This window comes from Haliotis rufescens, unplaced genomic scaffold, assembly GCF_023055435.1.
Source record: "Haliotis rufescens isolate VD_foot unplaced genomic scaffold, xgHalRufe1.0.p SCAF_114, whole genome shotgun sequence".
Classification (NCBI taxonomy): domain Eukaryota; kingdom Metazoa; phylum Mollusca; class Gastropoda; order Lepetellida; family Haliotidae; genus Haliotis; species Haliotis rufescens.
In genome coordinates, this window is record NW_025963796.1 from 582,562 (window position 1) to 595,490 (window position 12,929).

A 12,929-nucleotide genomic window follows, 5' to 3' on the forward strand; every position below is an offset into this window, starting at 1 on the left:
TTGCATTGTGTATTGTTTTACATCATTTTATAACGAGTATATCATTGTGAATAGTATAATAATTTCATCGTACATAATGTTATAAATAAGTAGTGTCTCGTAAGCCAAGATGTGGCTGGATGTTAAACATATTTCATTGAGGTGTGAAATGTTTCAGCAAAGTGTGTTTAACTTGTGACACTTTAATAAACTATTTCTGTCTGTCTGTTGTGATGAATCACCAGGAAAGTTTCACATTGGGCTTAAATGTCGTCACAGTGGACAGCGTTGGTCTTTGATTGGCTGTGCCGTAAAACTCACTTATGAACAGAAAATCAATTGAGGCTGTAGAGTCGCGTGTCAGATCATTCGTACAAGCTCCGCCCACTCAGTGCGGTCGTTTCCTACCTCAAATACTCTTTTAACCGTAAGTGATAACCATATGATCTGTTTAGTTTGGAAAAGATCCTGAGTGGAGAAGTGGATCAACAAACAAGATGCGATTTGTGTCCTGGCGTGTTTTAGGATTCTTGAACACGTTGGCCGTTTGTGTGTGTCTGTTGTTTGCTTACATTGCCTGGCCTGGAGGATTGCAAAGGAGCAAGATTACCATTGATAACAGGAACTTCAGCTCAAGGTAAACCAGGGAATCCTTACTATTACCCCAGGGTTGAAATATAAAGCTGCACATATCTCCGACATTCCATTTATTCCAAATTTAAAAATTCAAAAAATTCAATATAATTAAGCAACCCCTAAAAGCCCCTTCTTGGGTTGCACACACCACTTTCACCCTTTTCGGAATACACTAAATGGTCTGGCCAGGCCCGTGTGCGAAATACGCTACAGTCGGAAAGCGCACGTTAAATCTTCTATATCAGTCAGTCAGTCCGACATTTACACATGTAAAAATGTCACTCTTGAGTCCATTTAGGCATTTGATCGGTAGATTGTAGACAGGGACTAATTCTGTTACATTCATTCGTTTATATTTCGACAACACGAACACAGTGGCATTCAATTTGCCAAGGGCATGTAATATTGTTTACTTGAGGAAAACATTTTACTTTTATTTTTTACTATTTACATCACATACTTCCACTGTGGCCTCGTCCCTTGGGCACGCCAGAAACCTATGATTGTGGGTTCGAATCCCTGTTCGCCCTGATTATGTTTCTAGGTTTGTCAGCACCATAACCGTGCTCGTGGGTTTCACCGAAGTGGTAAACGTCTGAGACCTACATCACTTCGGGCTTTCCTCCCACATTAAGCTGACACGCCGTGATATAACTGGAATACTGTTAAAAGCGGCGTTAAACCCAACTCACTCATTCACTCCACTGTGGCCTGGTCATCAGACATAGCATTGCCCTATTGCTCAGCTGGTACTGTTTGGTTGTTTTTTATTGATCATCTTCAAGTTACATCTGTTGTCATCAACAGAATATAACACTTGCTTCAATTTGAAATTTATGTGAATGCCTCGGGCAAACTAGAAAAATATTTCACAAGAGATATTAATTAATCTCAAGCTTTTTGGAGTTCATCTTAGCAGCATATAGTCAATGGGGTCGGTATCAACTCATTGGCAACGTGTTGGAGTAAACAGGGCTTTTAGTCTTCCACGGGTCAGATCGTGTCGGCAAGATGATAATATTTGACTGTTTACTGCGAAATCGGCTCCGAACTGTCATTTTGACAAAAGCAGCATACCTAGCTTACATCCGATTAAAGCATCACATCCGACCATAACGTTTGAGTCCAGGTTTCATCTTGACAGTAGTGATTGATGGCCGTCAGCGTGTTTATCAATGTCAGATGGACCTTTGTGCACTGACGCTTGTTTTGTAGCCTTCTGCATTCGGTGGTGGGAGCATATCGGTGAGGGGAGACACATCGAAGGAGCCCTTTAATAGTCAGTGTAGATGACAGAAAGTCACTTTTGTTTTTATTTAGCGGTATGCGGTTGAATGGCTTGGTTTGGACAGGAATGGTAACTGCAAGTGAATGGTATGTGGGAAAAAGCATGCGGTTTGACGTGAAATTTCAAAGTATGCATTGCTATGAGTTGTAAACTGATGTCCGGCTGTTTGGGACGCTATGATTCTGACATTGCATATGCATGCAAGGTATATATATATGTATCTATGAAAGTGTAATTTAATATAACGTTCCTTTGAAGTCAGAAATATTTCAGAGTTACCATGGTTGTGTGATGTGTGGTGAGCTCGAGGTGAGGTGAAATGGGGTTTAACGTCGCGTCCAAGATTACTGCACTTATATAGCGACGTGAATGTACGTGTGTGTGTGGCTGCTTGTACTAGTCCGGACTGATGCCGATTTATAGTGCTAGCTCACTGAGATACCATGCCGCAGTTAAACATGAATACCCCACTCAGACACAGTATACTGACTCCGAGCCGACCAGTCCTTGTTTTAGCCCCTTAATGCCGAGCGCCAGACAGGGTAACAACAAGTACCATCTTTTAACGTCTTTTGGTATGACGCGGTCGGGGATCGAACCCCGGACCTTCCGCTCTCCGGGCGGAGGCTCTACCACTAGACCACGGAGGCGGTCTTGTGTGATGTGTGTATGTATGTACCGTATGTTGGATTATTACGGAGCGACTTAGTGGTGTGACAGCCTGTGTTTCGCACCTGAGGACATGCAAGTAAGTTTCTTGTTTTGTATGGTTTCAGCTTCAACCTGCTTCGTAAGCCATACCGATAGTATTTACCAACGCAACAATACGAATGTATGCCATATGTTTCACGTCGAATTTTGACTCTTTGGATACATCATGTCACAGAATTAAGCAGTGTATTAGAAAATGGCAGAATCGGATATTTATTGACTTAGAAATTGACAGTTATTGGTGACAATTTGGCATGAGTGGGTTATCCTAACGAAATTGTCCGCACTCACGGGTGCACGTCCTCGAGTTCCTTTAGACCCATGGACGTGACAGCACTTCACACTTGCTTGATAAAGGTGTTAGGATAAGATTTACACCGAAACGTCGCACTAATTGTAATAAAGAAGTTATACATCCATAGAACTTGTCTCACTTCATCACACCAACTTCTAAATGCCACTGTAAGGAGTTAAGCAACAAACCAACCAAAATCATTCCACAACAGGACATTACCCCTCTTCCTTCACCTTCTATTTCAACTGATCTGTTGCATGATGCTTGTATCACTGCTGTGTATCACTGATACTGACTTGTGAAAGGATAAGTGACTGTTTCAATCCGAGAAGACGTTCACACAGGACATGTGTTGACACTATCGTGATGAATCATGTTTTATGTTGCAAAATCCTTTTTTAAATAGCCAATGCTGCAGACGTTAATGTTACACGCAACTGGTCTTATTGAGTGATGGCGAAATGTGAGGACTGCAGCATGTGCACTGTAATCTGCAGTGGAAATGAGGCCATCTGAAATTACAAATTAGGATGGTTTTAGACTGCCTCTAACGCCAGCTGCTATGATGCAGTGTCCGGTGTGTTTTGATGATAACTGTAATGGATGTTTCTGAACCATTTCTGAGCAACTGATTGCTTGAAAAATACATGGTAGATTTCCATTCAGCATATTTATTTCCTAAATAAATACTGTCAGAATTAAAAGAAAATATATGTCAGATGTAACTTGAATGTTGACATAAAAGTAACATTAAAAATCAGTTGTTTTAGTTTGAATGTTATTGCTTCTTCAATTATTTATAAAGGCACGCATGTATACGAACTATAGATCAGTGGTAAGGGCCTGTCAAAGATGTATGTGTCCTAGGTGAGAGCTGCTATGGGGTTCTACAGTCAAAACATAACCACAGCATGACCCTCAGTGTTTCGGGGGACATAAATCAAGTTTTTCGAAGCACAATTTATATTTTTACAGACATAAGACAGTTTTCCGTCTTTGAATGAAAAAGAACAACATTGTTAACCATAAGGGCAAGAACCACAATTAGGTAAGGTACACTTTTGCTCAGTTTTGCATTCTTGTTTTCCTTTTGAGATAGAAACCCTAGTGAGTGAGTGAGTGAGTATGGTTTTACGCCGCTTTTAGCAATATTCCAGCAATATCACAATATCAATATTGATTAGTTTATTCAGTGACATTTATGGTCTTTACACTTACTTAAAAAATACCATGTCTCCTGAACATTTCCAAATATTGTTTATTGCGTCTTCTACTATTTTTCTAGGGTAGTTTCTACCTCAGTTCATCGAGTCTACATTGTGCACGATCTAAATTAGATACTAGCACACAGATTATATGTGCCTATGAGTAAGGGATACTGTTTTTAGTATGACGGGGGTGACAGGAATTGTAATTGAGGTATCGTTTGGAATATGTTAGTTCGTATTTACATCTGTTTCAATGTTATTGTTTGAAATTTCAACCATCATATCTAGAAACGATAGATTTTCATTTTCATTTTAAAGTAAAGGTTAAACTTGGATGGAGTGTCTGTAAAATATCGCGCGAGACATTCGCCTTGACGAGAATACCACGTTCAGCGATAGCCAAATCAAACAAAATGCGCGCCCGTGATTTCTATCGTCCGTTCCTCCATGTTCCGCGCCCATGTTTCTATAGTTGAAATGAAATAGAACTGCCAAGCCGCTTTAGTTTCCACATGCATCCAAAAACACAAATACGAGGTTGTTTAGTCATACAAGTTGCAATGTTTTCTATGCAGAACCGTTGAAGATACGAGCGTGAAATATATTTCTATAGTCCGTTTCTGCTTGCCTTGTCCACCCGCAGTATGTACACTGTACCTTACTGACGCTGATAACTGTTCATTCTTCAGCCTTGATTGACAACGGTATACAGATATATACAGAAACGTCGCCTTTAAAGTAAATACAGAATTTGTTATCTCTAAATTTGAATTAGTTAACATCCATTAATTATCTTCCTCATGTGCATCATTTCAAACTGCAATTCAAAGACTTTGCACTATATAGTCACAGTTTGTATGGGTCGAGAGCACGATGCGGCCACACAGTCAATACACGACATGGGAAACAATACAGTACCAGTTTCCGCGCTATAGCGCTATCGCAGTCTCGCTATACCGTTACCGTGACTGATGCAGCTGTGGACCCCATTTACACATTCCCATTGCTATTAGGGAAGCAGATACACAATATCTTATTGGTGTGTATTGGCAAATGGGGTCAGTGCACGACCTTGCATTAGTGCCGAGAATACAACTTTCAGACATAACCGAATCAGCATGTTGACACGTGATTACCATAGTCGGTTTCTGCAGACGTTCCCAAGTGGCGTTATGCAAGAAGTTTCTCTGAAATCCGTCAACCATAGCCATAGAACACAGTTGCAGTTCACCAGGAAACAGGGCACAACATCACACCACAGACATCACGGGTCGGTACTAATTCAAGAAATAACCAGCCTATTGGAGAAGGCCGTTGCGAGCACGTTCATCAGTATTCTCAGTAGATTGAAATGCTGTTGTGAACGAGGCTTATTCCGAAATTTTACTGCAGCTTCTTTCACTACTTCTAAAATAGATTTCTATAGTCCGTTTCTTCTTGCGTTGGTCATCAGCAGTACATGTATGTACACTGTATCTCACTAACACAGACAACTGATCTCGGTAGTCAACAGCGGATAAACATAATCGCAGTTCCCTGAAAATTATACACAGTAGTTGTTTATGAAATCCACAAACCTATATCACAGGTTTACCAACAATATATACTCTACGCTTCTTTCAGTGTCTTTAGTGAACAAGTTTGAAGTGTCTTAATATCTCATTCTTTACCCCACAAATTGACATTTTCAGTCAGATCACAGTTTGGTGTATGTAGAACTTAGGAGTTTGTGAATGCATTTCAAATCGAACTGCATATTTAAATACTGAAGAGTGCCTAGTCTGACAGTTATTGGATGATCTGGCGAGGTACAATAAGTTAAAATATGTTGTTATAGATAAATTCTGGTTCATTTTGTCTCTTCGTAGCCTTCAATGCGATGTGGCGACAATTAGGCATAACCATGGACAAGTCCAGTCTACAAACACACACGAAATCTAGGCGAAATTTACTCAGAATTAGCCGAGATATTAGTGTTTAGAGTTCTGCTCTATGTCAAGTTTATGACAGGGGCCAAAGAATTCCCTTTTCAACACGCTGTCACTTTGTTGTCCTTGGCACTAGAGTCAAACGGATTGGTGTTCTGAGTTTGTCAGGACCCCAGGGACACGTCGCATTGCTTAGATGCTAAAATGCATGTCGAAATGCTTCAATCCAATATGGCTGCCAAACGGTGCGTTGTAGCTACCATGGTTCTGCAGTACAACATGATTGGCATCTGATTGCCCTGCCGCATGGCAAATCTGGAAGTCATTGGACAGTTGGTTTCGAAGATTATTGCTGCTGAACTTGAAACTTTGATGAGTTATCTGCCCTTAGCCATTGGGCCTATGGCCTTGGGATTTTGCTGGTATCTGCTTCACATTAGTGTCCATGTTGCTGTTGGTTTGGAGCGATTCTGGCCACTGGCGATTCTGGCGGAATAACAAATAATAATCCTATCAAGTACAATAGGTCTTCTGCCTTGCAGGCACGAAGCCCTAAATATTTCATCGATGCAATATGTTAGCCCAGACTGACAGAATGCCTCGCCGTTTTCTGACCTTGAAAATACCGTGGCAATATACCGTTTTTCATGGCGATTTCCCAGCTATCTTCTATCGTGACAATTCGTCTTTTAGTTGAAGACTCAACAAATGTTGATATTCTAAACAAATGATCACTACAAAATATGTGCCAGTTAAAAATATTTACTTGTAAACGGCTATTTTTGAATGAAGGTGCAACAGGGTAAAGCTTAAGCTTGGCTCCGTCTCTACACGTTTGTCGCAGCGCGCATAGATCCAAAAACAAGATCGGAAGCGACAGGTTGGACCGTCGCTTAGATCATTTCAAAGGGAGAGTTATTTCCCTTTGGAACAAATAAGATCGCCCATTTATGCTACTGTACCATTTTGTATGGGCCTGACATGTGTTGCGATATTTGCAATTTGGTGCTACGGTACATTATTGATGGGTTTGTAAATGCTGATGACGTCTACGATGGTTGCAACTGCATGACTAATGGCCCTGAAGTAGACACCATGATACCCAACATTTTAACCATATTCCGTTTTTGGTAATCATATGGATTGCAAATGGCATGTGATGTAATTTGAGATGATGCTTAATATAGTATGATTATTGAATAAGAATGTAGCTATCTGATTGGCCAGTTACCATCTTGTAAAACCCGTTCAGGTCACTCGGTTGCCGCTTCACAATTAACCTCTGTTCACACACTAATGGTGGTCTCAAGATAGATGTTGTTGTCACATTCCGCTACTGTTACATAGTCCGGAACATCTTTCTTTTGTGGTTTAGTACCGTATTCGACGTAATAAGCGCTCCGCTCTAATAAGCAACCACGGCGATATTTGCTAATATATTGGCTCGTTAACAATCCCAATTAGCACCCTTTCCGATTGATCAATGTACACAATACTTCTTTATTCGCTAATAATACGCACTCGTGTGTTATATGCACCCTTAATTATGGGCAATTAAATTCTGGAAAAATATATCTCTCCTATATAAACATTTCAGGCTGTCAGCTGAAACAACGACATTTATCTTTCAACTCTGTTTTTTTTCGACAAAATAATATTCTAAAAAGAGCCCCTTATTTCTAATTTTGAGTGCGCCCTGGGCGCTTATTACGTCGAAAACGGTATTTGGGAACATAGCCATAAGGGTGTCCGTAGTGTGTTTCTGAATATGAATAAATTACCATCATATTATATTTTATTTATATTATATATGTACCGACAATCTATTTTAAGGCAAATAGACAAGTTCAGCACTGTTCAGTCAGATCGATGGATAGTGGTGACAACCATCTCCTACCCTACTCCAGACATCAAGTTCCTGGCAAACATACCCGGATGGAAGGTTGTTGTCGTCGGAGACACCAAGACGCCAGCAGACTGGAGGTAACGTCAGAGTCTATCTGTATTTCAGTGATATACACCTGGGAAAATGTAACTCACCCCCTGAGAACATGAATTATAACATGTCACCATTGATTTCACATGTTATAGAAATACTGATTATGACAGGAATGACGCTCCACTCTGAGGATGTCACCGTTCACATGTGAGAACATGACACGCATGTATTCCCCATAATGCCGGATGTTTAGGCATACAAATCTGGATGTTTAAACCCGCTGACAGGAATGACGCAGCTCACACGTCCCACTTTAATTCTGGAAACCCATTTGTCCAGAAACTCTCCATGCTGTGGCCAGTCTCTGTCAAAGGTATTTGCAAAATTGAACATGCCCCACTCTGAGGATGTCACCGTTCACATGTGAACAACATGTGTTCCCCATTGTGCCGGATGTTTAGACATTCAACTCTGGATGTTTAAACCCGCTGTCTTCCCTGAGAACATGGTACACAGAAAGGTATCAGAGTCCTTTGCCATACAGTAAACAATAGCTACTCAATTGGCATGCTGTGTATCGTAACAGGTTTGGGATCTAAGACGCTTGAGGAAAATTTTATTGATCAGATGAAGTTGGGTTCCTGATCCTTGTCACAGATGAACGACTGGGGGTTTGGATTCACAGGAATATGGCGTATACACCTAGGAACATCAGGCCAACTGTTGGGGGTGGTTCGGTAATGATTGTGGGTGTATCTCACATGGTTTCAAGGTGGACATGAGGGGGCACGGGTGGCCCAGTCGTCTTAGGCGCTGCGATTCGATGTGCAGAGTTGCGTCCCTTGGGTACGCCAGATTGTGGGTTGGAATCCCGGTTCGCCCCGATTATGTTTCTAGTATGTCAGCACCATACCCGTTCTCGTGGGTGTCACCAAAGTGCTAAACGTCTGAGACCTGCATCAATTCGGGCTTTCCTCCCACATTAAGCTGACACCACGTCGTGATATAACTGGAATACTGTTAAAAGCGGCGTTAAACCCAACTCACTCACTCACTCAAGGTGGATACCCTCACACGTAGTCAGTACATCTTAAATATCTTTAAACGAGTTAAAATTAATTAAACCTCCGTTTCGACAACCACCTCCCTGGCACAAAATCTCAGTACATGAATGATAAGACCCTTGAAGATCCGGAATAAAAATGGGTCTTCAGCAACCCATGCTGGCGTAAAAAGCAACTATGCTCATCGTAAGGAGCGACCAACGGGATCGGGTGGTCTGACTTGGTTGATGCACGGCATCGTATCCCAATTGCGTGGATCGATGCTCATGATGTCATCACTGGATTGTCTGGTCCAGACTCGATTATTTACAGACCTCCGTCATATAGCTGGAATATTGCTGAGTGCGGCGTTAAACAACAAAAAACAAACACACATGAATGATGACGCCAGACCACATCCGGGCAGTGTCAGCCTACGTCCAGAACAAGGCTATGATGGTTCTGCCTTGACGTACCATGAGTCTTGATCTGGATCCTCTGGGTCCTTGGGCATCATGTATAGAATCAGTGTGGATTGGAAGCAGCTTTGCATTAGGAGTGGCAGCAGTTTCCCCTTCAGCAGATCCGTAACTAACAGGGATACTGCCCATGGTGTCAACTGAACCTTTACACTTCAGGTGTCATTTAGGAAGCCAAAGTGACATTTATATCCAGAAGCAGCCACCTGTAGTTGGCTTATAAACCCTGCAGCAACATAGGGACATTGTTGTGGTCTGAAAGCACCTCTGGTTATGTTACAATATTTCAAATCTAACCGATGCTGGCAATGGAGGCTATTTCTTGTCAGAGGCTTTTTCTTTCAGACCGCCTTCGTTTGTTTAGCGGTAGAGCGTTCACCCGTAGAGTGAAAGGTCGTAGGCTCGATCCCCGCCGCGTCATACCAAAAAGACATTAAAGTATGGTACTTGTTGTTACCCTGCTTGGCGCTCGAATTAAGGGGCTAAAATTCTAAAATTGCCACATTCAATGATGAATAAACGCTTCCCGATTTCTTTGAAGGTAACAATGAAACAATGAATGTATCCTAATGATTCTTCTCAACGTTACTCTGTTTCAGGAACCAAAACTGTGTATTTTTAAGTTTAGAGGATCAGCGTGGGCTTGGCTTTGACACAGAGTCACTTCTGCCTGAGGAGAGCTATGCAAGAAAGACGATGGGATATCTGTTTGCAATAGCTCATGGCGCAAAGGTAATTTATGAAACTGATGATGACAATCGTCCCCTTGATCTACTGAAAACTTTCAAACTAGATCCAACAATGTGGGGAATCTTGTACAGAGGGGAAAAACTCTTTAATCCCTACCGCCATTTTGGACAGCCGACATTGTGGCCAAGAGGATATCCGCTTGGTTCTGTAGGAGAATCACCAACAACAGAATATCTACTAAATCACTGGAAAACGCCATCTATTCAGCAGGGTTTGGTCAACAGAGATCCAGATATGGATGCCATTTTCAGACTGACCCGGAAACAAACCCGTTCTCAGCTGAATGTGACCTTTGATGGAAGAGCTCCACCAGCAATTGTTCCAGCTGGCGTTTTTGCTCCCTTTAATTCCCAGAATACCCTTTTCTTGTATGATGCATTATGGGCACTCCTAATTCCATCAACCACGACATTCCGAGTGTGTGATATTTGGAGAGGCTACTGGGCTCAGAGACTCTTGTGGGAGATGGGAGGAAATGTAGGGTTCTTCCCACCAAATGCTGTCCAGAGGAGGAACTCTCATTCCTACCTCAGTGATGCACAGGAAGAGAAGGATCTCTATTTCCAGACAGAACGCCTTGTTGATTTCCTTACCAAATGGAAATGTGGAGCAAATAGAACATTTTTTGCTTGTATGACTAAATTATCGACTGATATGGTACATGAGAACTTTTGGAAGGAAAGGGATGCAAGTCTGACATCTCTTTGGATCAAGGACCTTGTGGCACTTGGCTACAAGGAACCAAAAAGAATTCCGTTTGGTTCTCTAAAATACGCTGCTCAATATATAACAGTAGAGAAATTGCAAACACAAACTCGTATGACGGATCAACAGATCAATGTCAAATTCTGGGCGGCTGGGCAAACACCACCCCAGATATATTCCCAAGCTACGCAGTCACCTGCGGTTGTGTCGCATGCTGCTCAAATAGCTTCCTATTGCAGCGGTGAATCGTTTATAGCATCTAAACTGACAGATATCATTACATATCCAAATATTTTGTTAATTGTAGTGTTCAACTTTCCCCACTATGAGAATCTCCAGTTTCTGGAGACAATGTACAGCATGCACTTTCCTCACATCATTTATTGTGGAGCCAACAAAGATCAATTTGACACTCACGCTAAGCTCCTTCTCAAGCCCTTGACCTTCATAGAGGTCGACCATGCCAATGGTTGGCTTGGTCAGCTCTGTTTGATAGAAGCCATGAAAATGCAGTTCCGTGTTGATGGATACTTGTACATGGGCGATGATGTCTTGCTTAATGTGTGGAACATTCACATGTTTCCATTAAACAAACTCTGGGTTTATCACGTAAGAGTTGTACGACAGTCTAGGAAGGAACATGGCAACCGGGTGCACCATCCCAAAGTAGGATCACAAGCATACCAGGCTGCTCTAAAAGCTTTGAAAATTGTAGATATTCACAGATATAACAGTTTCACAGATATGCTTTCTAACAACTCAAGGGAGAAAGATGGATTCTATATTGGTTCCTCGGACATTTGTTATGTTCCTGAAAAATACAAAGATGACTACCTCTACTATATGGAACACTTCTCCAGGTTTGACTTATATATTGAGGTGATATTTCCAACAGTTCCCCGTGGAATAGAAAAGTTGGAGAATCTTTACATGATGAAGGGAACCTACTGCGGATATGAACCAATTGCCGACATACCGAAGCATTTTAATGAGCGTTACCTCTTTGTGCACACTGTTAAAATATCAAAATCAGTATATGTCCCCGAAGGAAGGACATTTTTCTGTAAATATTTCTTTCCTCTAACTTTGAAAAATTCGCGGTTTAAAATGCCCTAACTCGCATGCTGAAACCTTAAGACCACACCCGCTAACGGACTACTGATTCCTGATTGGCTCCAAATAGAAAGGCGGGTCTTGTGGTGCATTATGGCGCTGAACTCTGTCACAAAGGTGCGTTTTTGATCAAATAAGCAGAATGTGAAGGTATTATTGTTGTGTTACAACTGCTAGAGGAGTGGCCAGACTCTCTACTGCCGACACACCCCTCTCCATAGCAAAAGAAAACAAATTGACGTCACTTAATGTTTTTGCATCCAATGTAATAGAATATGATGGTTGTGGTCAGATATTTTGGTTGCAGATTCTGGGATATTTTGGTCAAAATGAACACTTCTGTTGTAAAAAATCAAATAAAGTCATATAAAAAGATAATTTATGCATCCTGTCCTCTTTCTGTCATGTATGCGGCTGTTTTAAAAAAAATACCTGGTCTTTAGCTATTATTAAAAGTAATCACAAACTAGTAAATTTTGTTCTCTTTTCGTTTTCCGATTGAAAATTAATTGCAGTGTAATACCAGTATTTTCAACCAAGCAATTTGATATCTGAAAATGAGCCGGTGCACATCCTTATGATGAGATAGCAGTGGTAAAATTCCACACAAATTGAAAAGATTGGTGATGTGTTATCCCACCTTGGATTTTGTATTCTTATCAGCTACAAAACCAGATATTTTTGTTATTTAAGACTATCAGCCTGACCTTTTGTTTAGATACACTCCTTGCAACAATAATATTATTCTGTCAGGCAGGTTCTTGTTTTTCAACAGCCTTCAACAGTTTTGGGGCAAGGTATTTTTCTTCGATAAAATGGCAACCACCTTTACCTGATTCTCTCTCCTCCCCGTAG

The 12,929-nt window shown here is 41.3% G+C and overlaps 1 protein-coding gene across 1 annotated transcript; it reads left to right on the top strand.

Moving 5' to 3' along the window:
- Positions 1–428: 428 nt before the first annotated feature.
- LOC124131197 (probable glycosyltransferase STELLO1) lies at positions 429–12,077 on the top strand. Its single transcript, XM_048393109.1, has 3 exons — positions 429–616; positions 7,879–8,028; positions 10,106–12,077. Exons 1-3 carry the CDS (start codon positions 477–479, stop codon positions 12,075–12,077), a joined length of 2,262 nt encoding a protein of 753 aa, XP_048249066.1. The 5' UTR covers positions 429–476.
- Positions 12,078–12,929: the final 852 nt, after the last annotated feature.

Bases quoted from the DNA above. Each gene is read 5' to 3' on its own strand.
- LOC124131197 (XM_048393109.1), top strand. From the start codon at position 477: ATGCGATTTGTGTCCTGGCGTGTTTTAGGATTCTTGAACACGTTGGCC. The intron at 617-7,878 runs GTAAACCAGGGA...ATCTATTTTAAG, and splicing joins AACAGGAACTTCAGCTCAAG to GCAAATAGACAAGTTCAGCA. The intron at 8,029-10,105 runs GTAACGTCAGAG...ACTCTGTTTCAG, and splicing joins AAGACGCCAGCAGACTGGAG to GAACCAAAACTGTGTATTTT.